The sequence below is a fragment of the Sorex araneus genome, chromosome X (genome assembly GCF_027595985.1).
Source record: "Sorex araneus isolate mSorAra2 chromosome X, mSorAra2.pri, whole genome shotgun sequence".
NCBI classification, from domain to species: Eukaryota; Metazoa; Chordata; class Mammalia; order Eulipotyphla; family Soricidae; genus Sorex; species Sorex araneus.
This window is the reverse complement of record NC_073313.1, coordinates 203,625,233-203,649,773: the sequence shown is the minus strand read 5'-3', so window position 1 is coordinate 203,649,773 and position 24,541 is coordinate 203,625,233. Positions and strand designations below refer to the sequence as shown.

The following is a 24,541-nucleotide window of genomic DNA, read 5'->3' as shown; positions in this document are numbered from 1 at the left end:
AAAAGTTTTAACATACTAGAGAAAACTAACAGCTGCACCCTGGTTTAAACAATAAATGACTCACGTCTACGTGTAACACCTAACATTTGAAAAGATCAATGAGTCAGAAACAAATCCCATGATATGATATTTCAAATTATTCCCTACTAGTCAGCAATTTTAGTCACACTCTTTTGCTTCAGAAACTAGTTAAATATTACTGATATGCATATTTTCAAACTTTTTCCTGCTGTAAGTTGTTTGTTATTTTAACACCATGCCTGAAAATATAAAAATAATTTCGAATTTAAGTGAAGTAACCAATTTTTAGCTTTTGTTCATTGACTTTTTAAAAAAATTAAACTCAGGTTACCATTTGATTGTACTCTGTGCCTGTGGTCATACTTATAGTTGCATATTATTTTAAGTGTCTTTTTTACACACACTTCTTTCCCTGTAGAGCAGGGGTGGGTAACTATTTTGCTGCTAAGTGCCATTTGGATATTTATATCTAAGTTGTGGGCCATTCAGTACAGGTAGACAGGCTGTGGAAAACTGACTCAAGAAGCATACTATTTATCCTGTAATGTACCAAGGCCTGACTATCTGATTTCTGTGGCCCTTATATGGCCCATGGACCAGATGTTCCTCATCTCTGTACTCTATTGGCTAATTGCAGTAACTTTACAAAGGTTCCTTAGAACTTTATCCTTAGATACTTAGAACAGTATCCTTAGATACTGCCTGGCAGAGCTTTGGCATACCATACGTGGGGCTATGGATTGAACCCAGGTTGGCTGAATGCAAGGCAAGTGCCTATCCACTGTACTCTCTCAAGACCTCCCCTGACTTTTTTTTTTTAAAGCATTGGTCCTTTTCATTATATCCCTCTGTACATCATCCAAAGAGAGTTTGAGTTGATTGAGAGTTCAAAGTGTGTGTGTGTATGTGTTACTGAAGATTGAACTCTACCTCAGATAAGTGAGGCATGTGCTGTACTACTGAGCAACATCCCTGCCCATAATAATATATTTAAACTAGATGACTGTAACTTAAAAAGCAGTATTTTCATTACTCCTTAAGAAAAATACTATTCTTTTATAAAATACTAAAATACAGACATCCAAAACCGCGCGGCCGCTATTGTTATTGCGGCTGCATGATCTCATATCTCTTCATTCTCAGCAATGGAAAACAAATTACCAAATGCTTCCTTTTCAGCAGGTCCGACTTTGGGGGGGGGAACTCCAAACAATAATAGTGAGTTTTTTGTTGAAATATTGATTTAATCAAAGTAAAGAGAAAGTAAAATGAAATTTATTAGCTACACAGGCGGGGTAGGGGGAAGGGGGGGTGGAGGGAAGGGGGGAGGTATACTATGATTCTTGGTGGTGGAATGTGTGCACTGGTGAAGGGATGGGTGTTTGAGCATTGTATAACTGAGACTTAAGCCTGAAAGCTTTGTAACTTTCCACATGGTGATTCAATAAAAAAAAGAAAAAAAAAAGGAAAATACTATTCTTTTAAATAATAATGTCAAAACATTAAATTGTGCTGCATAAGTTCTTTATTAAACCCAACATGATACAGTCATTTAATATCTGCAGACTAACAATTTATAAGTATTAAGTACAAAACTAATATTACAAACCAGATACATTTCAATTTAAAAACTTTATAAAATTGACAGTAAAATCTTAGATGAGGTTTTTCTTAATTATAAAAAAACTCTTCCTTAATGTTTTCTGTAGATATAAACAACCAATTTTTGCATTATGATAGGCAACTAGAACATTAAATCTTGAGATACTTTAAATAGAAATCCAGCTCAACTCAAGATCAACTCATTACTTCCCAAAGTCCCTGCAGGGTGAATCCATCCTTCAATTTCTCTATTGCAAGCCCCAGTTCTTCTGAAAATACAGGTTCACGATCTTGTTGCTTTTTGGGAGATAAGAGGATGAGATCAGAATAGAGAAGGTGGCAAGGAAGAGGGGAAAAAAAAACAAAAAATAGGTTTCAAATAAGTTTGTGAGTACTAAATGTTGGAATATAGAAATAGTTTTTTCATATACTGTAGGTAAAAATGTTCTTACCTTATTGCCATCAGCAAAATAAGCCTATAAGACAAGAAAATTGAATTTATGCGTTCCACATATAATATGTAAAATAGATCAGTAGACTAAGAAATGGACAGTTTACAGAATAAGTCTGTAACTAAATGGAATTTTACATTCTTTGGCTCCTAATTTTTTCATCTCTCTTTATAACTATGGTCTCAAGATTCACATCTGTCAATCACTACTGAGTAGAAGAATTATGCTTTAAACTCTGGAAAATTCTGCATTGTTATTAATATACAATTTTCTTTATTGACTTGAAAGCACAATATGATTTAGATGTTCTATTCTTATTTTTGTTTTAGAAGATGATGCTGGCAAAACAAAAGTAATTAGTGCTTTAATCTGTGAGTAAATGCATGACGCATGGCTACTTTGGTCCTGATCTGAGTTCAATTCCTGGTAACACATCAACATGTCTCCAGATAAGAACCAGGTATAGCCCTTGGGTTCCCCTGAAAGGGGTTAAGGGAAACTTGTACGTGGCCGATCCTTGTTCAGTTCCTGGTACCACATGGTTCCCTGAACATCGTCAGGAGTAATTCCTGAGTACTGGTGGGTGTCACTCAAATATTCCCACCCTGCCCCCCAATATCTCAAATTTTATGATATTTCATAGATTATTAAATTTGGTTTTTTAAACATGACCCATATAAATCCCAAGAAATGTACTATGTTCCCTCATGACACTCACCACAAAAGCATCTGTGTGATCATCAGAGTCGATTTCTACATCATCTTGAATTTGTTCAACTGTCAGAGCTTCAATGGGCTGTGGCTAAAAATTAGTAATTTTTTTTAAATTAGTAAATGTTAAGATGCATCAAAGATATGATATTAATAAACATTTATACATATTTCAAGCAAGTGGTTCCAAAATTATAAATACAAAAGTATAACATAATTAAAAGTTACAGAGTGTGGGGCTGGAGCACAGGGGGTAGGGCGTTTGCCTTGCACGCGGCCGACCTGGGTTCGATTCCCAGCATCCCATATGGTCCACTGAGCACCTCGAGGGGTGATTCCTGAGTGCAGAGCCAGGAAGAAACCCCTGTGCATTGCCAGGTGTGACTCAAGAAGAAAAAAAATAAAAGTTACAGAGTGAATAGCACAGTGGGTAGGGCGTTTGCTTTGCACGCGGCCGACCCGGGTTTGATTCCTCCGCCCCTCTTGGAGAGCCCAGCAAGCTACCAACAGTATCTCACCTGCATGGCACAGCCTGGCAAGCTACCTGTGGCGTATTTGATATGCCAAAAACAGTAACAACAAGTCTCACAATGGAGACGTAACTTGGTGCCCACTCCAGCAAATCGATGACAACGGGATGACAGTGATGACACTGACACAGTGATATATAAAAGTAATTACATGGTGGGGCTAGAGTGATAGCACAGCGGGTAGGGCGTTTGCCTTGCATGCGGTCAACCTGGGTTTGATTTCCAGCATCCCATATGGTCCCCTGAGCACAGCCAGGAGTAATTCCTGAGTGCAGAGCCAGGAGTAACCCCTGTGCATCACCAAGTGTGACCCCAAAAGAAAAAAACAAAACAAAAGTAACTACATGGCAAGGGAGATGGCCCAAGTGGTAGAGTACAAATCTAGCATGTGTAAGGCCGGGTTTGGCCTCTGAATTACTTGGTCCCTGAAGTACTGCTAGGTGTAGGCCTGATGGCCCCACACAACACTGGCATGAGCATCACTGAATATGACTGTCAACCAATGCTTAACTTAGATCTCCTGAGAGATCTCTTAAGAAAGCAATCACTCATCCCCTCACGAGAGGATTCCCTTTCGGTGTTTCATACCTGTGCACAGCTAGTTGACTGTGTGCAAAAAAAGTTAACCTACCTCACAGTCTCCTTTGCTGTGAGTAATGATAGGAATGCTACATTTCATAATGTTAGTGAGCAAGTTCAATACTGTGATACATAGAAAAATCTCAGAGCAATGAATGGCAGACAGGCAAGCAGGAGGTGTTGCAACACAGTCTCTCCACTGACAATATTCACCAAGAGCACACTGTGTGCTGGTTGTGACTGCTGGGGACAGAGTGGTTAAAGAAAACAGACAAAAATTCCTGACTTTATGGAGATGATTCATTGTGGAGGAGACTGACGCGTGTAACCAAAATTAAAGCAAGCAAGCAAGCAACAAGCAGAATTAGGGGTAAGAAGTTGGGAAGACTGCTGTGTGGCTGAACAGTCTGGAGAGAACTACCTGAAGAGGCAACATGGAGGTGGGCGCTACAGGAGGTGACCATGAGTTCTTACTGGCCGGCATCTATACACACTGGGAACTGAAGAAGGGGAAGGGCGGTGAAGTGAAAGAGAGAGAGACAATGAACAGAGTTGACATACTGATGATTTCTTGTTCCAGGAATAGTCGCTCTGTGAGACAAATTCCTTTCATTATTTTAAGGGTCCCATGCTCAACAGACTGTGCTAGCTTTCTTTTCCGGGGGCGGGGTGGGGGGCATATTCAGCAAAGCTCAGGATTACTCCTGGCTCTGCACTCAGGAATTACTTTTGATGGTGTTTGGGGACCACATGGGATGCAGAGATCAAATCCGGGTTGGCTGCATGCATGACAAGTATACCCTACCCACTGTACTATCTCTCAGGCCCCTACTCTTTCATTTTTAAATGATAAAACTGAAGTTCAGATTTGTCTTGGGTCACAAATAAATGTTGAAATTGTTACCAGACTCAAATTTTTCAGGTTCTAAGGTCCATGCTTATTCTACAATATTCTATAATCAAAAGTAACAGCCAGGGTGCTGGAGCAATAGCACAGCAGGTAGGGCGTTTGCCTTGCACGCGGCCGACCCGGGTTCGATTCCCAGCATCCCATATGGTCCCCTGAGCACCGCCATGGGTAAATTCCTGAGTGCAGAGCAGGGAGTAACCCCTGTGCATCGCTGGGTATGATCCAAAAAGAAAAAAAAAAAAGTAACAGCCAGGGAGGGAACAGAGGGCATCAGGGAGAATGCTGCTGCCAAGGGTGCCACTGATGAGGTGGACAGCAGGGGCTAAAGTAGGGGCTGGTAAGCACACCAGTGACAGGAATACCAAGGGGAGAGACTGAAAAGTTTAAAAGTTTAAATGAGTCAGGTGGCTGGGGATCAGGGTACAGATCTGAGTGACTGCAGCTTAAGTGGAAAGAAAGAAACAGAGAATAGATTAGAATAGAGTGAATGTGTAAAAATAGGAAAACGGGAAAAAAATAAAACAAAAAAAGGTTTTATACATATTTAAAAATAAATTAAAAACAAATCAGCAGGATGTTGCTTTTCAGTAAACATGATGTGGCCATTTTAGGTCTGCCAAATTTGAGATGTTTAACCAAGTCCTAGTGTGTTTTACTTACAATCTTTCCCCCCCTTTTGCTGGTGGGTATGCAATCCAGTAGGTGCTCTACCACTGAGCCATGTCCCTGGCTTCGTTAGACACTTTACTTAAACTATAAACATGAGCTTGGGAATGAGAAATTCAACTTGTCATCTGAAATGCTTATCTACATCAAAACAGTCAAGAGTACTAGGAACCACAATGAGCTGAGGGCTTTTGTTAATTAAGGCCGGAAAGGTAGACCTGAGAGTTCTACAGAAACACAAGCTGAAGGGCCACAGCAGAGGTGGTTGTTACTGAGGAATATACGGAGATGGCGGAGTGAATGGGAGAATGGTGAATGAAGCGCAGGTTGGGGAAGAAAACAGAAAATTTTGATTAAAGACAAAATACATAGGATTATACATAGTAACACAGTGTCATCAACTCAGCAAATAGCTTCAGCTGGAAGGCCACAAGAACCCAGCTGAAATCAGAAGGTGTGAAGGTGTGCTCCACCCCCAACACTACTGCTTGATCTCTGGTCACATCCCTGTACCCCTAGAGCAGAAGTGATATTGATAAGGCTCAACATTCAACATTCTTAGTCCCTGAGGGGACACTGATGAAATGGTAGACAGCCAGGGGTCAGCCAAAGGCCAGACAGCCGGGGAGGGGACAGCGATGGAGCAGCCCAAGAGGGCACCAGGGAGAATGCTGCTGGCAAGGGTGTCACTAATGGGGTGGACAGCAGGGACAGTGCTAACGTAGGGCTGGAAGGCACACAAGTGACAGGAGTAACAAGGGGAGAGGCTGAAAAAGTTTAAACCAGAGTCAGGTGGTTGGGGATCAGGGTACAGAAATGAGAAATCAAGAGGAAGGCCAAGAGCAAATATATGGGGATGATGTTAAAATCTTTCATGACTGCTACTGCTGTGTGGACACAGGCCAGCTGACTCCTGGAGCTGTAAACTGGGGGACCCTGGAGAAAGAGGATGGAAGCTGTATGGTTTGTCCAGGCTAACGGAAAGATGAAGGAAAATGAAAATAAAGCTGACATAGTGGGGGCCTCAAATGCGCCTGTCGCAGAGGGACCTTGCACACGTGTTCTTACAATGGACTGCTCCCTTAGAAGGGCAGACATGGATGAGGACGCAGCTGGGCAAAGACAGGAAGCAGGCCCCGCGAGGAGAGCCAGGGGCATGCTCAGAGCAGAGTCTGCTTAAGCATCTTTTCAAACAGTTTAAATCATCATAATTCAGGCGTTCATTTCCGAGTGTATAAAAGCAACTCAGCCCACTGTTTCTCATGCTGAATAAATTACCTTCTCTTCCATCTCATAATCCACTCCAAATATTGGACTCGCAGAATACACTTTGTGAAGTGAATTGATTTCCTTGACAGATTCTTGTAGTTTTTCCACAGGATCTATTTTAAAGCCAAGCACGTATCCTCCACTCTTTAAGAAAAAAAATAAAGAAAAGCCAAAGAAGCAAGCCTGCAAGTCTTGTTTTTAGTACATGATACATTATAGTTTTATTTATTCTTATTTTAGAGAATACCAAGGATTTTACATGATTTTATCTGTAAGTATCAAAACAGTTATTTTAAGATTTAAAACTAAACAGCAGAAGCCAGAGAGACAGTACAGCAGGTAGTGTTTGCCTTGCATGTGGCTCACCTGGGTGTGATCTCGAGCATCCCACATGGTCCCTTGAGCCTACTAGGAGTGATTCCTGAGTGCAGAGCCAAGAGTGAGCCCTCAACACTGCTGGATGTGGTCCCCAAGTCAAGCCAAACCAAACTAAACATAAACACCCAGGAGACAGGCTAAGGGAACTAAATTTTTCCCTGAAAAGTAATAGATCAGAGGCTGAGATAGTGTAGTGGGTAGGGCACTTGCCTTGCACACAGCCAACCTGGGCTTAATCCCCAGTATCCTATATGGTCAGAGCACTTCCAGGAGTAATTCCTGACTGTAGAGCCAGGAGTAACCCCTGTGCGTTGCTGGGTGCATCTCCCCAACAACCACTCCCTCCACACGCACCAAAGAAATAGATTAATAGGAAGAAAGGGAGTGGCATATCTGATGCCATCTCTTTAAAGGAGGAGGGAGATAATTTAACCCAACAGGTTTTAGTAGGGGGTTGTTAAAAAAAATTAAGCAGTGTATTATAATAATTAGAATATATAGTTTGGATTGAAAGCAAATCACTTTGGGATTAAATTCTGGTTTTATAAATATTTCTAGATGATACCAAAAAACTTACTTTCCGTAGTCTATACCTTGATTTTCTAAACGCTTCAGTGATTGACTTGTTATATTAGATTATATAAGATACATAGTACAGTTTCTAGAATTTAATAAACCTTTAATAAATGGCAATATTAATCTCTATGCCCAGGTAAGAAGAGAGAAGATGCTGATACTTATACTTGGAAATGTTTATATAAATAAGTGTTCATGTAAATATTTTATTTAGATGTATTTCTGCCCATACCTGGCATGTTAGGTTTGCATACAGATACAATGTAATCTGTGTATTAAATCTCAGGTGTGTGTGGGGGGTGATGTTTGTAAATCTGTATTTCTCACAGACATTCTTCTGAATTGATCAGACCTGGAAGCAAAACCTAGGCAAAACATTTCTAACTTCTCCAAGGCTTAATTTCCTTTACTGTAAAATAGCAAGGGTGGTGGTGGAATAGTAACCATATTATACACTGTGTGAAGAGAGATAATGCTTGACAAGTACAGTAACATGACTGCTATTCAAAATAATGGAATGGCTGGAGACAGGAAGTAGGATGCTTGTCTCGCTTGAAGCTGACCTGGTCAGATTTCTGGTACCACATATGGCCCCCTGCAAGCACTGCCAGGGGTCACTGCTGAGCAAGAGTCAAGAACAGCTGTTTGTGGCTCCAGCACTCCTCCTCAAATATGAAATGTAAGGCAGCTCTCCCCAGGCTCAGTCAAAATCAACAGGGTTGATAATATTGGATGAAATATTGTTTTTCTGTGGACGTGGATGTTCAATGACAGTTCACTGTTTTGCAGTTTTATTCAAGAAAACAACAGCATCATTGCATAATTCTTGATGGCTATAGATATATGTATATGTATATGTATATATATATACACATACATATATATTCTTTTTTTTCTTTTTGCTTTTTTGGGTCACACCTGGTGATGCATAGGGGTTACTCCAGGCTCTGCACTCAGGAATTACTCCTGGCAGTGCTCAGGGGACCATATGTGATGCTGGGAGTCAAACCCAGGTTGGCCGTGTACAAAGCAAATGCCCTACCCACTGCGCTATTGCTCAAGTCCCGGTAATATATTTGAATACTTAAAATTTTTCTTTGTTTTGATTTTGGGGGGCCAGAGCTGGTGCTCAGGGCTTCCTCTAGGTTGTGTGTTCAGGTTCATTTCTGGCAAGGCTTGGGAAACCAAGTGCAGCATCAGGGATCAAACCAGGTTGGCCACATGCAATGCAAGCACCTTAAATATCTCTCTTGCTCTGAATTAAAATTCTTAATTTCATATTACAAGTTGATATTCTTCAGTTAAACCTGTTACCATATATATTAACAATATATAAACTAAAATAATTTAAAAACAAATATTTAAATATTAATTAAATAAATATTTAATAGTTTATTAAATATTAATAAAGTATCTTACCTGCTGAGAACTTTCTATGACAAGAGCTAAACCAAATTTTGAATCTCTAATCTTTATTGACCGCTAGATATAAGAGGGAAAAAAAAACAGGTTTTAATCATTTGATAGCAGTGATTCCTTAACACAAGATTTTCATCTTATACATGTAACCACTTTCATAGTCTAAGAAAAATAATCCTCCCTATTTGCTTCATTGTATTTCCAAGTCAATGAGATCAAGATGGCAGAGTCTCTGGACCCCGAGCCTGGCTGTCTTCACCGGGACCTCATGGAGTGGGTGGGTTGAGTTTCCCTCCCCACCCTGAGCAGAGCCCTGGTAGTTAAAGACCTCCGGAACCCAGCCACAGCCATGCTCAAGGTCCCTCTCCACACATTCGGACGAGCCTCACCTATGAAGGAACTGGCAGAGGAACCCAGGTGTGCGGGATCCGGGGCTGAAATCTCCAAGCATGCTCGGATCCGGACTGGGCCTCTTCCACCCAGACCCTTCATTTTCTAGAAACTTGGCAGCCACACCCACAAATTGCCCCCGACTCCGTGTAATCCCATCAATGGCCAAGATCCAGAGACTAAAAAATAATGCTCCCAGAAGCCACCTCTTATAGCCTAGTTCTCCCTCTCAGAGAACCTAGCAAGGTACCGAGAGCATCCTGCCCTCACGGCAGAGCCTGGCAAGCTCTCTGTGGCATATTCAATATGCCAAATACAGTAACAAGAATGGGTCTCTTTCTCTTGACCCTGAAAGAGCCTCCAATGCGGCACCGCTGGGAAGAATGAGTAAAGAAAAGCTGTTAAAATCTCAGGGCTAGGATGAATGGAGCCCACTTGAACAAACTGATGATCAATGGGATGACAGTGGTACAGTAATACAGTGAGATCAAGCCAATGAAAAATTTCATACTGGGTGCAGTGGAGCAATGGTACAGTGGGTAGGGTGTTTGCCTTGCACATGGCTGACCCAGTTTTGATTCCTAGTGTCCCATATGGTCCCCCAAGCACTAACAAGAGTGGTTCTTAAATGCAGAGCCAGGAGTTACCTCTGAGCATCACCAGGTTTGACCCCAAAACAACCAACCCAAAAAAAAAAAAACCTAAAAAAATTTCATACTGAAAATAAAAGTCTAACTTGTGAGACAATACAAAAGTAGACCTCTGAAATATGTTAAATCGCTGGCCCAAATATGACTCACTTCCAGAATCATCAGTTCTAAATATTTTTAAGATTTTCATTATTAAAATCCCCCACCCCTTCACTGAAAACCCCAGTCCTTCTAGTCAGAATCACCTAGGTGCATGTGCAGTAACAGGATTGGGTTCAGGACCTCATGCTTGTCCTAGGCACTTTCCAAGCTGCTGAGTCATCTTCTAGGCCCTTCTCACTGGGGATCAGAAACATGACTGCCTGATTACCTCTCTCAGGACAGATGGCGGCATTTGGGGCCTGAGCTCATAACCCTGCACTTGCTAGGCAAGTTAAGTTCCTTAAGTCACTGAGTCAATTCTGAATATTTTAAACCAAAGGAAAGAAATTAAAAAAAAAAAAAGCTGAGTATTTCAGTCAGTGGGGTTCCCAGGATTATCTTGGTTCTAACAGTGGCTGGGATTTAAGCAACTGGCCTCACAGTTGCCCTGGGTACTTTAAATCACCGAACCATTTCTGGGCCCTTCTTGCCAGGGTCCTTCTTCCCAAACATCAGAGCTGTCAGGGTTGCCTTAGCATATGCAGGAGACTCTGAGGTTTGATCTTGTTGCCTCGGGCTTGCCTTGAAGGCGCTGTAAACTACTAAGCCATCTTTGGGGTCCCGAGACATTCTCTAAGTTATAGAGTTGTGTCTTTTGTGGTTCACAAGAAAGGATTTTTAAGTTTCACATGCCTTTCACTTCTTAAAACACAGGAGGTGTTCTCTAAGAACTGATATTCTATTTATTTTTAAAAAGGTTATAGGCACTCATCACTGGATATAAAAGGAGGCCACAATGAGTCAAATGTGAATATTAATAGGTACGAAGGAAGAGGAGTGGTCAGGGGACCTTGGGGCAACAGTGGAAGAATCTAGAAACGCTGGTGGAGGGTTATAGTAGCAGCACTGTGACTGTAAAACAATGACTTCCATACTGTTGGAAACAATGATATCTCAATTAAAAGAAAATAGGTAAATGGGACATGAGAGTGACACCAGTGGTATGGGAGAAGGAAAAAAGGGGCAGAATGACAAAGGCACGGGGGACCTGGTGGCACACTAGAAAAGAACCTGCTGGAGAAGTTATGAGAACCACAGAGCATCTGAGCATCTGACATCACAACCTGCAGACCAAAAGTCTGATAAGGGGAATCCGAGGTTGCGCCTGGTATGTCTCACCTCCCAGACAGATGGAGAGACAGTGAGAAAGGCACACAGACAGACACACTGTTGGAGGTGGCAGGGTTGAGTTAAAATGGCATTTCTCATGAAAACCTGAGATTTCACAACCCAGCTGTATACAGAGTCCCTGTAAAGAACCATAACATGGACGGGTGCCCTCACTGCGAACAGGTATCTGACCAGCTGAGTGAGGGCAGCACAGGCTCAGAGAGAAACTGGCAAGAGGATGTGAGTATATCATGAGTGAGGTCAGGGGCTGTGGCTGAGGCTGAAGTTAGAATATGACTGCTGTTGTGACAGACTGTGAAGGTGTCAGGTTGCAAGTTATTTGGGTCAGGCAGAATCTGTTCCAAGGGCCATATTTGGCAATTGTATTATTAAATAACAAAAAGTCATTTTAAAAGTCCTGTCTGATTGTATGACTAGAACCTAATCATGGAAAGCGTTGTAAGCGTCTATCTCACAGTGAATCAGTAAAAAAACTGAAGAAAAAAGAAAAAAGTCCTGTCTGAAGCCAGAGTGACAGTTTAGGGATGAATGTGTTTTGTATTGAATGTAGCCAACCGTGGTTTGATAACTAGCACCTTCTATGGTCTCCTAAGCACTTCTATGGTCCCCTGAGCACTGCCAGGAGTGATCCTTGAGCACAGAGCTGGGAATAAGCCCTGAGCAATGTAAGGTATGGTTACCCAAAAAACAGAAAAAAAATCCTATCTCAAGTATGCTTGCTACTGAAAGCACAAGGTTGTTTACTACTCAATAATTATTTAGCACAATAGAGATTTGGTTGATATATATATATATATACATACAATATAGAAAATGTATATGAATACATATGAACAATATAATTCAACAAACAGCTATGTTATGTAGACCGACATGTCATATCTTCACAACCATAACTGTTAAGTTGCTCTTTAGATGGCTAAAAATAATTTTCTTCCTATCAGGCTCTATGATTTTGTTTATTGTGTTGCTTTTCTACACCAGAGCGAAAGATCCTTGACAGCAGATACTGTATACTGGCTCATTAATTTTTTTTTGCCTTTTTTTTTTTGTGTGCGTGTTTGGGGGGGGTCACACCCAGTGGTGCTCAGGACTTTCTCCTGGCTCAGTGCTCAGGAAGCATACCTGGTGGGTCACCATATGTGGTGCTGGGGATCATACTCTGGTCAACCACATTCAAGGCAAAAGCCTTAACCTCTGTACTATCTCTCCATACCACTGGTTCATAATTTCCATGACTGTTTATCTAGCAATGAACACAGAGTAGGAACTCAATATTTGGCAAATGTTCAGATATTTTAAAAAAACTTAGAAATAAAACGATGACAAAAGACCATTGTATCTGTTACTGTCATCCCATTGCTCATCGATTTGCTTGAGCAGAGCCTAGCAAGCTACCCATGGCGTATTTGATATGCAAAAACAGTAATAACAAGTCTCAAAATGGAGACATTACTGGTGCTCACTCGATAAAAGATATGTTTGGAAATATTTTGCAAATACTGCAAGGAATTATCTTCATCCTCTAAGAAGTCACCTCAAGAAATGACATCTTCTAAATATCATACACATTGTATTTACTCAACAATCATTTATTAAACTGCTCAATCATTAATCCCCTTACATCCTACTGTTAAGGGTGATTATCACTGCATAATCTCTCTGTTTTTTTTTTAGGAACTATTTTAATTTAGAATCTTGGCAGTAGTGTATGTAAAATTAAATTCTTAAGTTTTATTATTTGTTTAATTATTTCATTGAATCACATTTTTTTTATAACATCAGCAGTAGCAAGAAGTATAGTTTTTTGTTTGATTTTTTGCTTTTTAGGTCACACCCAGTGATATACAGGGGTTACTCCTGGCTTTTTACTCAGGAATTACTCCTGGTGGTGCTCAAGGGACCATATGGGATGTTGGGAATTGAATCTGGGTTGGCCGCATGCAAGGCAAACACCTTTCCCACTGTACTATCGCTCCAGTTCCACAAGAAATATTTCTATCTACTCCCAAAACAAACTGGTTTCAATTATAGGTAAACAACTTTAGACCTTCCCTCTTGTCTAAAGAGGCACACCTAGCAGTGAAGAATCCAGGCCTGAGGGCACTGCAAGCCAGAGAATGCTCCGGACCCCAGACCGGGCCAACAACACTGGGTGCTAGACAGAGAAGGTGCAGCCAACCGGCCTTCTCCAGATGGAGTCCTGGAGACACTGCGCTTCTACTAACATGGCTCTGGTATGTGAGACTGGGATCTCTCTCCAGACCTTTCCTGATACACACACACAAAAAAACACCACTCAGGAATGGCTCTGCCACCCCTGAGTGGCCACTATCCCAGAGGCACAGAAAACAATCTTGGAATGCAGTGGCTGCTGGCAGATATACTCCTGGACTGTGAACTAAGCTATAGCCTCGTGCAGCCCAGGGAGGGGAAGGGGTTCTGTCCCTCGGCCTTTTCCCCTTTGCCGCAGCATGGCAACCGCCACCGTTCAGAACCAATTGGTCAGAGAGGTAGGAGCTTGCAGTGATGGGTCGCAAGGGGAATCTCTCAAGGGGGTGGGGGCAGAACCGGCCCTGCCTCCTGGCCAAATGAGACCCCAAGCGGTTGCCCATGAACAGCTCCTCCACTCCTGAATAGCCATGATCCCAGAGGTACACAAACCAATCTCGGAATGCAGCAGCTGCTGGCAGAAATACCTCTGGACTTAATATCAGAATCCCAAAACTGAACAGCCGCTTTCGTGACCGTGCAACATCATATGCTCTTTCTTATTGACAATAGAAAACATACAATCTAATGATGCCATCCTGATAGGTCTGATGATTGGAGGAAAAACTTCAAATAATGATAGTGAGTTTTCTGTCAATAACTGAATGTAATCAAAGTAAGGAGAGAGTAAAGTGAAAATCATCTGCCACACAGGCAGAGGGAGAGTGGGAGGGGGGGTATGCTGGGGTTCTTGGTGGTGGAACATGTGCACTGGTGAAGGGATGGGTGTTTGATCATAGTATGATTGAGACTTGATCCTGAAAGCCCTGTAACTGTTCTCACGGTGACGCAATTAAAATAAATAAATAAATGATTTTTTTAAAAAGAATAAAAAAACCCCAACTTTAACAGCATCAACTGAATTTAGTTAAAACTTTATCCCTACAATCTATCTAGATTCCTCATACTAGACCTGAGGCATGCATTCAGCTAGCATTACATGCTATATCTTATATAACGAAAGCAGTTCATTACTAATTAATAAACTCATTCTAGATTTAAAAGATTTTGAGCAGAAAGTGGCAAGAGAATCAAGATAAAGTGAAGTGTGTTCTGGAGTGGGGCAGCGCCTGCCCGAACTCCAAATGGTCCCGGCCGCCGGAAGTCTCGCCCTCGACCCACCCTCGGCGCCATCTTCCCACCTTCAACAGAGAAGAGGCCAGGCAGTCTGGTGAGCAACGCGGCCGGAGAAATGCTCCGGACCCGAATCCGGGCCAACAACACCAGGGATCCAGACGGAGGAGGTACAGCTGGCACCCCTTCTCCGGATGGAACCCTGGCGACACTGAACAGCAACTAACACGGCTCCGGGTTGCGGGACTGGAACACATCCGAGCCGCGCGGCCGCTTACGCGGCCGCGCGACCTTTTCTAAAAACTGAAAACATACAATCTTTTAATGACAAACCAATTATCAAATGCTTCCTTAGTAGGGCTGTCTTCCTTGGGGGGAAACTCCAACAACAATAGTGAGTTTTGTTTTGCAATATGGAATGTAATCAAGGTAGAGAGAAAATGAAGTGAAATTCATCAGTTATACAGTTGGGGGGGGCTGTGGCGGGGGGTATACTGGGGATTTTGGTGGTGGAATATGGGCACTGGTGAAGGGATGGTGTTTGAATATTGTGTAACTGAGACATAAACCTGAAAACTTTGTAACTTTCCACATGGTGAAATAATAAAAATTTAAAAAAAAAAAAAAAAAAAAAAAAGTGAAGTGTGTTGATCAGTATACTATGGCCATACCAAGGAAGCATCTCATGAAGAGATTATGGAACATTTTAGTAGCTAAAACTCTTAAAATGGAATTTAAGAATCTAATACCTTACACCTGTTTGACAGTTTATATAATGCATAGAATGCATTCTATTTCTCTCAAAATCAAAGTGACAGTAATGCTGTTTCACTGGAATGGCGGTATAGTTCAGTCTTTTCTTTATTGAAACAGTAAATCATCACCATTTAAAAAAGTTGAGGTCTTGGGGGTACGATGCTGCCAACAGGTCAACATGTACCTGCAGGGTGAGTGCATCAGCAGCCTGATGGTGCCTTCAGGTTTTCTGATACCCCAAAATTGCTGTTGTGCTTTTTGCTGGACCCCAATAATTTGCGACCAAGTTTACCAAGAAATTAAATGGCCAAAGGTTAGGTATGTGGGAGCCACGCCCACAAACCACTTCTGGCTCAGCTATACAAGCTCACTTATTGGCCTTATTTCAGAGACACAGAGATAAATCTCGAAAGAGACCAAAAGCCACAGTTAGTCTTGGACCTGTGCATGGTGGAACAGACTGGAGTAAATCGGATAGGGGCAGGCTAGCCTGGGCCTGCCCAAGAAGAGCCCCCAGCAGCTGCTTGCTTCCACAATCCAAAATCGCTGCCATACCCCCGACCTTACTCCATTGTCTCAGGGCACACCTCACCAAGATACAAGCTGCCAAAAATTTGATATGCAGATTTTGTGACTGAGATCTCCAGAGATTTTCACAGAGTTGAGGTGGGCCACTTCCCCCCACTTCCCAGTACACATGGAAGCACTGGCAGTCACCCCTACGAGCCAACTCCAGCACTACCCTGTAAACTCTATGGCCTTGCTTCAGAGACCCATAAATTAAATCTTGAAAGAGATCAGAAGCCAGAGACACAGCGGTAAGTCCTGGAAGACACCACTGAGCCAGAGATATCTCTGGGCTCCATACCAAGCCAATTTCACCAGGGTACCCCAGATAGTGCAGGTGCACTCTCCCCACCTACTCCAGATGGAATCCCAGTGACCAAGAGCTTCCACAAGCAAGGCCCAGGTATGTGGGTTCCAGGACTAAATCTCCATGCTGCATGGTGGCAGAGGCGCCGGGCTGTCCCTCCTGGCTCTCCTCCCACTTGTCGGTCTGGCTGTCACCCCCATAATGTGCCTTCAGGCGACATCTTAGTGCACCAACAGCCCTGGTCCAGAGACGCCCAATTGAATCCCAAAGTGGATTAGTGCCCTTCGGAAATGTCTCTAGAATCCAACCATCTACAATCTAGGATTCCAGAAGCGCATGGCCGCAGCACCCATGATATTCAAAATGAGCAACGGACAATAAATGATCTAGCATCTGCCCCTCGAAGACAGGCTTGAATGGTGGTGGGAAAATTCGAGCAAAACATAATAGCCCCAAATAGAAAGAGAGTATTGGGGAAATTGCCTGCCATGAAGGCAGGGTGAGGCCTGGGATGGGGTGGGGGGATATACTGGGGACACTGGTGGTGGAAAGTGTGCACAGGTGGAGGGATGGGTGTTCGATCATTGTACAGCTGAATCTCGAACATGAAAGCTTTGTAACTGTATTTCACAGTGATTTAATTAAAAAAAATAAAATTAAAAAATGAAATTTTAAAAATTGCAAATGTAAAAGTAAACAAGTGTTGTTTTTATTGTTTTATTAAGTTGATAAGACTTTTTCCCCTAAATGGTGTATCTTTTCAGGTGTATAAATCACAATTTAATATTATGAGTAATTTTCTGCTAATATATTTTAAAGTTTACATGAAATAAATCCAACAAATGTAAAATTTTAGTAACCCTGAAGGGGATTTTAAGAGGGAAAATATGAATATATATAAAAAATATAAGTGTATTTCATACTAAAGTATGGAATATTGGATTTTATCCTAAAGAAGGGAAAATGTTAGAAGATATTACTAGATACTGCTTAAATATCTGCATTAATAAGTAAACAATTAGAATAAAAATCTATGGACATTAAAAACAAAAACATCAGGTCAGGCTTAGAAAATTCAGTATAAATGAAATGTTAATTTATTATTAAAATCATATAAAATCTTTAGCAAACTAGGAGAAGACAAACTTTTCTTTTTTAAAATTTTTTAAATTTTATTGAATCACCATGAGATAGTTACAAGCTTTCATGTTTGGGTTACAATCTCACAATGATCGAACACCCATCCCTCCACCAGTGCACATTCCCCACCACCAATATCCTGGGTATATCCCCTCTCTCCCACCCGCCCCCTGCCTCTATGGCAGACAATATTCCCCATACTCTCTCTCTACTTTTGGACATTATGGGTTGCAACACAGACACTGAGAGGTCATCATGTTTGGTCCGTTATCTATTTTTGGCATGCATCTCTCATCCCAACTGGTTCCTCCAGCCATCATTTTCTTAATGATCCCTTCTCTATTCCATCTGCCTTCTCCCCTCTGCTCATGAAGCAGTCTTCCAGCTATGGGGCAATCCTCCTGGCCCTTGTATCTACTGTCCTTGGGTGTCAGCCTCATATGATGTTATTTTATACTCCACAAATGAGTGTAGAAGACAAACTTTTCTTTACTGAGTACAGGGCAACCATAAGCATCATGAGTAAATGTCATACTCCAAGCCAAGTGCTGAGAAGTTTGTCTTGTCTTTTAAATAAGCCCCTTTAAAGCTTGCCACAAGTGTGTGTGGGCAGAGGGCAGTTAAGATAGAGAAGAGACCAGTATGGTAATAAGAGTTGAAAATGATCACTGTGGACAAGAACTGAATGTTGAAAGTAAGTAAAGGGGTATACATATTTACATGTTGGCCTCTCAGTATCTGCATTGTAAGCCATAATGCCCAAAAGAGGCGGGGAGGGGAAAGAGAAAGGGAGGAGTTGGGGAAAAGAAAAATGTCTGCTATAGAGGCAGGTGGGGGTAAGGGGAGCGGGAGGGAAACTGGGGGCATTGGTGGTGGGAAATGTACACTGGTGAAGGGATCGGTGCTGGAACTTTATATAACTGAAACCCAATCATGAACAATTTTGTAACTATATATATATAAATATATGTCACTGTGTTTCAATAAAAACAAACAAAAAACAACAAAAAATAAAAAAGTTGAGGTCTCAGCTAAGCTGCTGCCACTTAAAAATGAAGAGAACTCATTTAATTCCCAAAGTACTATTAACTGTTGACTAGAAATTAGTTATTGTATCTTAAATAAGAATAAAGATGTATGCACTTACAATTTGCAGATATGGTATACTGACATTGAAACTATCATTCATATTTGCATGCCACACAATTCTCACATTGGTAATAAAAAAGGTTCCCAAATTTCCCTGTAAAAGATAATAAGGAAAGACACATAAACAATCATTAAGAATTTTGATTTTAAGAATTTAAGAATGCTTATTCTTTTTTTTTTTTTGGCTTTTTGGGTTATAACCGTCGACACACAGGAGTTACTCCTGGCTCTTCACTAAGGAATTACTACTGGTGGTGCTCAGGGGACCATATAGGATGCTGGGATTTGAACCTGGGTCGGCCGTGTGCAAGGCAAACGCCCTACCCGCTGTGCTTTCACTCCAGCCCCAAGAATGCTTATTCTTAATTTTTTAAACACTGGAATAATTCTGGTCATTACAGCAGAAAATATCATAATTGAGTACTATGGAGTATTAATGACTTCGGTCAGTAGCTAGTTAAGAGCATGGCCTCAGGATTAGACCTAATCAATATACCCTCAATACATCTAATCAATATACCATGCCACTTGTCTGACCATGGGAAAATTTAATCTTGGTGTGTTGTTTCAAATGAAAGGTGGAAATCTGAGTAAATAACATAAATAAAGCACTTAGCACAGTGTCTGGCACACAGTGAGCATTTTACAAGTGTTAAATCTTACTATTAGCCAAGACTAAGTCAAGATAAGAAAGTTCTGAGACCAAACATATTTGATAATGCAATCAGTTCACAAGATATTTTACAAGACTTCCTTATCAACTTCAGATTAAAACTTATCAGGCACCCAAAATGGTCCCTTAGCATCTTCTCTCATCTATCCTAGTAGATGAATCCTTACCTAATTGGTCTAAAAAAGTATCCCAAACCTAGTAACGTGCATCAAGATTATCTGCCTCTACCAATGATCTATCTCTCCCTTATTACCTCTACCTTCCCTATTACATATATCCAGAGGATTATTCTTTATTTTATATTATGAGGTTGACCATGAAATAATAACTCTTTATTCCCAAATCCAGGGCCAAGTTTGATGGTGGGGACTGACAGAAAGCTGTATTTTATTTTAATTCACTTGGAGGTATATTGGACCACACCTGGGAATGCTCACAGATTACTTCTGGCTCTGTGCTCAGAGATCATTCCCAGTGGAACTTGGGGACCATATGTATTGCTGGGGATTGCAGAGTCAGCTATGTGTAAGGCACATGCCTTAACCCCTGTACTCTCTGGCCCAGGAGGGCATATTTTAATTGTTCTTCTTCAATAAACATAACATGTTGACAATAACATCTATATTTTCTAGAAAATGTTCTGTCTGATAATATATCCTAATTAGTCAGATATGCCAAGAGGCGGGAAAGAGTAGTATAGCAGGTAGGGTACTGGCCTTGCATGTAACCAACCTGAGTTCAATCTATGGCAACACACATGATTTCCTGTGTATTAGGAGTAATTTCTGAACAAAGAGTCAGGAGTGAGCCCTGTATACCAACAGGTGGTGGCCCAAAAACTAGGGGGGAAAAAAAGAAGAAAGGAAAAAGGTAATGTCAAGTTTTCCGTTAGGTAGGTAGTTATGTATTTAATTGTGAACAGAGTTAACTTCTGTCCTACCCTTATAAGACCCAATTCTAATATGGGGGCATAGGCAAGCTCTGCATTTCATAGTATTAATAATTTGGAGTGATAAATAGGTATATGCTCTATAAGTAACACACAGAAAGCATTTTTCTGAAAGTGACAGCTAAGCTTTGACCTAGAGCAGTGGTCATAAGCTAGGGTTCATAGGCCCAGTTTGGCCTGCAGCCTCATTTTGTACTGCCTACAAGCAAGAATAAATTTTACATATTTTAAAAAGGTTGAAATAAGATGAAATAATAACATCTCATGATACATGAATCTGGCATGAAATTCAAATTTCAGTGTCACTAGTTTTATTGAGCCAGCTATACTCTTGGTTACATATTTTTTCTGTGACTAGTGTCACACTATACTTGATCTTAGCCAAAAGGCTGATAGCACAGTGGGCAGGGCATTTTCGTTGCACATGGCTGACCTGGGTTCGATTCCTTTGTCCGTCTCAGAAAGCCCGGCAAGGTACCAAGAGTATCCCACCCGCACAGCAGAGCCTGGCAAGTTACCCATGGTGCATTCCATATGCCAAAAACAGTAACAAGTCTCACAATTGGTACCTGCTCAAACAAATAGATGAACAAAGGATGACAGTGATACAGTGATACAGTGTCACACTACAAAGGTGAACTGAGAAGGCAAAAACTGTATAACCACAAAGGCTGAAATAGTCACCATCTGACCCTCTGCAGAAAGAAAGTTGCTCCCTCCCAGGAGAAGCCATTCAGATGGGAGTTTTCTATATCCTACGGAAACTAAAGTGTTTCAAATCCACAGAGTTTCCTCACAATGTATGATTCATTATTTTGCATGAAGTTCTTCACTCAAGTATTAAACTTTAATAATATGGTAGTAAACATTCTTATCTAGGTTGTAGCACACACAAAAGCTGGATATATTTTTAATCAAGAGATAAATTTCTCTCTAGAAATGAGTGTGCTACTGTTACAACTATTAGACGCTGAAGTGACTCAACTCACCATAATTTTAAGAGGAAACTGAAAAATTAAAAGTACGGATGTAAGAAGAAAATAGACAAGGTCTATGTTTCATTCCCTAAAAATAAACAAAAACCCAAATGAATTAAAATCTTCACTGAATATTCACTCCACGGCTTTCTTCCTTTTGCATATAGTATAAAGATGTGAGGGTTGTTTAAAAAAATGTGAAAGTTAGATTGAAGAGGTGGACGATAGTACAGCCGGTAGGGCACTGGCCTTGCATGCAGCTGACCTGGGTTTGATCCCTAGCATCTCATACAGTCCCCCATGCACTGTTAAGAGTGATTCCTGAGCACAGAGCAGGAGTAAACCTTGAGCATTGCCAGGTGTGCCCCCAAAAGTGAAAAAAAAGAAAAAAGAAAGAAAGGTAGGCTGGAGAGATAGTACAAAGGTTAAGGCACTTGCCTTGCTCACAAGCTGATTTAGTTCAATCCCTGTGCCACATATTGTAGCCTAAACACTTCCAGATGTAGTCCCCTCACCCCCTACACACACACACACACACACACACACACACACACACAGAGAGAGAGAGAGAAAAGATGTGGAGGGTAGTGAAGTACATAAAGACTGTGTTTTTTTCCCACAACACCCAAAAGATATCAAATCGGAATGCCCCGCCACAGAGGCAGGGTGGGGTGGGGGGATGGGATTGGGGGGGTGGGAGGGATAGTGGGTTCACTGGTGCTCTCAAACATTGCATGAGGGAAAAACAAGCATGAAAATATGTGCATCTGTAACTGTACCCTCACTGTGACTCACTAATTAAAAAATAAATAAATTTAAATAATAATTAAAAAAAGAATGTGGTTTTGGAAAATACTATGTGAGGTCCTTTAACTCTTTGTGGCCTGAGCTTTGTTTATCTCTGTGTAAAGGGACTGGACTATTGCAGTTCTAAATTCTATATAGAACAAAGTTGCCAGTAAGACCAGGAAAATATGAAGACAAAAATATTTTAGAGGGGCCGGAGCGATAGCACAGCGGGTAGGGCGTTTGCCTTGCACGCGGCCAACCCAGGTTCAATCCCCGGCATCCCATATGGTCCCCCAAGCACTGCCAGGAGTAATTCCTGAGTGCAAAGCCAGGAGTAACCCCTGAGCATTGCTGGGTGTGACCCAAAAAGCAAATATATATATATATATATATATATATATATATATATATATCTTAGAACCTAAGATTGTAGCTCAGCAGTAGAGCACTTGCCTCGTACTTGAGACACTGCAAAAAAAAAAAAAAATTATAGGGGCCAGAACAAGGTAGGGTACTTGCCTTGCATGTGGCTGAGTTTGGTTCAATCCCTGGCACCATTTATGTTCTCCTAAGCCCATCACCCTGAATGCAGAGGTGAGAGTAAACCCTAATCACTGCCCAGTGTGGCCCTCCCCCAAAACAAAACAAACAAAAAATATATACATATACTTTATATAATTTGATATCAAGACCTATAATGCAAACTTACCAAGAATTATAAAGTTAATCTTAACAGGGTTAAATGAACATATAAACTCAATGAATGAAAAAATAATACCAGTGCACTACCCTTATGGCTTCTTTCTTTCCACAATACCTGATCACTGGATAGATTCCATACGCCGCTGATTTTATCATACAAATGTTCTTGTGGTAATAATCTTAGTTGTTTATTTCTAATTAGCGCACCTCTCAATTTAAAATCACGATACATTTTAGATGTTTCATATGCTCTATAAAAAAAAAACAAAAAAGTTAAACGTACATATACCCAAATATAAAGTTTTCTTTTCAATAAATTTTGATGGTTCTAGTTTCTAAAAAATAAATTTGAATATGGTAACACTGGCTTATAATATTATGTAAGCTTCAAATGTACTATACTATGTACTATAAATGTACAAAATGTACTATTCACATTTTATTTTCTGTGTAATATTATATAATGATCACCACTAAAAGTCCTTCTTTCTTTTCTTTTCTTTTCTTTTTTCTTTTCTTTTCTTTTCTCTTCTTTTTGGGTCATACCTGGCAGTGCTCAGGGCTTACTCCTGACTCTGCAGTCAGAAATTACTCCTACCAGTGCTCGAGGTAATTGGATATGGGATGCTGGAATCGAACCCAAGTTGACTGTGTGCAAGGCAAATGCCCTACCTGCTGTGCTATTGCTCCAGTCTCTAAAAGTCCTTTTCTTTAAAAATTATTTCCCCCCCTTGCCTGCACTGCTTGCTCACGGTTGGTCACAGAGAGCTAGCAATGACACACCTGTTGTGGTGTCAGGGATCTTGGTGGCATTGATGCCAGGCTCACATCAGTGATGTGGGGTAAAACTGGGATTAGAATCATGGCCTCATGCCTACTGGGCAGGTAGGTGTTCTACCACTGTGCCATATACCTGCATCCTAAGTCTACTATTTTCCCATATAATTCATTCCCTAGACCCATTTTCATTCACCACACACCCCTTTCCTTACTGATAACCCTCAATCTGTTTTCTTTCAATTTAAAAGTTTGTTTTAATTTTGTTTGTTCTTTCTTTATATTCTACATAAGTAAAATCGTACAATGTTGTTTTTTTACCATAAGTTTTATTCTGATTTAGTTCACTTAGCATAATAGCCTCTAGCTCTATTCACTGTTACATATAGCAAGCTTCATCTTTTATTAAGAGCTAAGTAATATACCATTTTATGTGTACACGTGTGTGTAAACAACAGCAGTTACATTTTTTTTGTCATTTAGTTTAGTATTTAAACATTTTATGGGTTTTTTTTGGAGGGGGAGGGAAACACAGTCAGTGGTGCTCATTTACTCCTGGCTCTGTGCTCAGGAATTACTCCTGGTGGTGCTTGAGCACCATATGAGATGCTGGAGATTGAACCCAGATCAAGGCAAATGTCCTACCTGTTGCACTATTGTTCTGGCCCCACATTTTATCTTCTCATCTTTTTCAGATGTCCATGTCTTTCTTTGGTGGGGGTGGGGGCGGGGTATGTGTGGAGGCTCAGGCCACATGTGGCTTACTCCTGGCTCAGAGATCAGGAATAACTTCTGGAGGGATCAGGGGAACATGTACTATGCTGGGGATCACATACATGCAAGGCAAGTGCTCTACTTGCTGTATTTTCTGGCCCCCGTCTGAATCTGTTTGTTTGGGAGGTACAGCTAGGTTTGTTCTGGGGTG

The 24,541-nt window shown here is 41.1% G+C and overlaps 1 protein-coding gene across 3 annotated transcripts in view; it reads right to left on the bottom strand.

The window, feature by feature from the left end:
* Positions 1 to 1,412: 1,412 nt before the first annotated feature.
* BBS5 (Bardet-Biedl syndrome 5) overlaps positions 1,413 to 24,541 on the bottom strand; it is a 34,240-nt gene continuing 11,111 nt past the window's right edge. For 2 of the 3 annotated variants that reach the window (XM_055122123.1, XM_055122124.1), the window contains exons 7-13: positions 22,955 to 23,090; positions 18,748 to 18,843; positions 9,114 to 9,176; positions 6,750 to 6,884; positions 2,794 to 2,877; positions 2,076 to 2,099; positions 1,413 to 1,920 (exon numbers count right to left, since the gene is read on the bottom strand). In XM_055122123.1, the coding sequence (XP_054978098.1) occupies positions 1,819 to 1,920; positions 2,076 to 2,099; positions 2,794 to 2,877; positions 6,750 to 6,884; positions 9,114 to 9,176; positions 18,748 to 18,843; positions 22,955 to 23,090 (640 nt within the window). In that variant the 3' untranslated portion in view covers positions 1,413 to 1,818. The remainder of the gene's footprint in view (positions 1,921 to 2,075; positions 2,100 to 2,793; positions 2,878 to 6,749; positions 6,885 to 9,113; positions 9,177 to 18,747; positions 18,844 to 22,954; positions 23,091 to 24,541) is intronic. The other variant, XM_004601135.2, reaches the window with a different exon arrangement.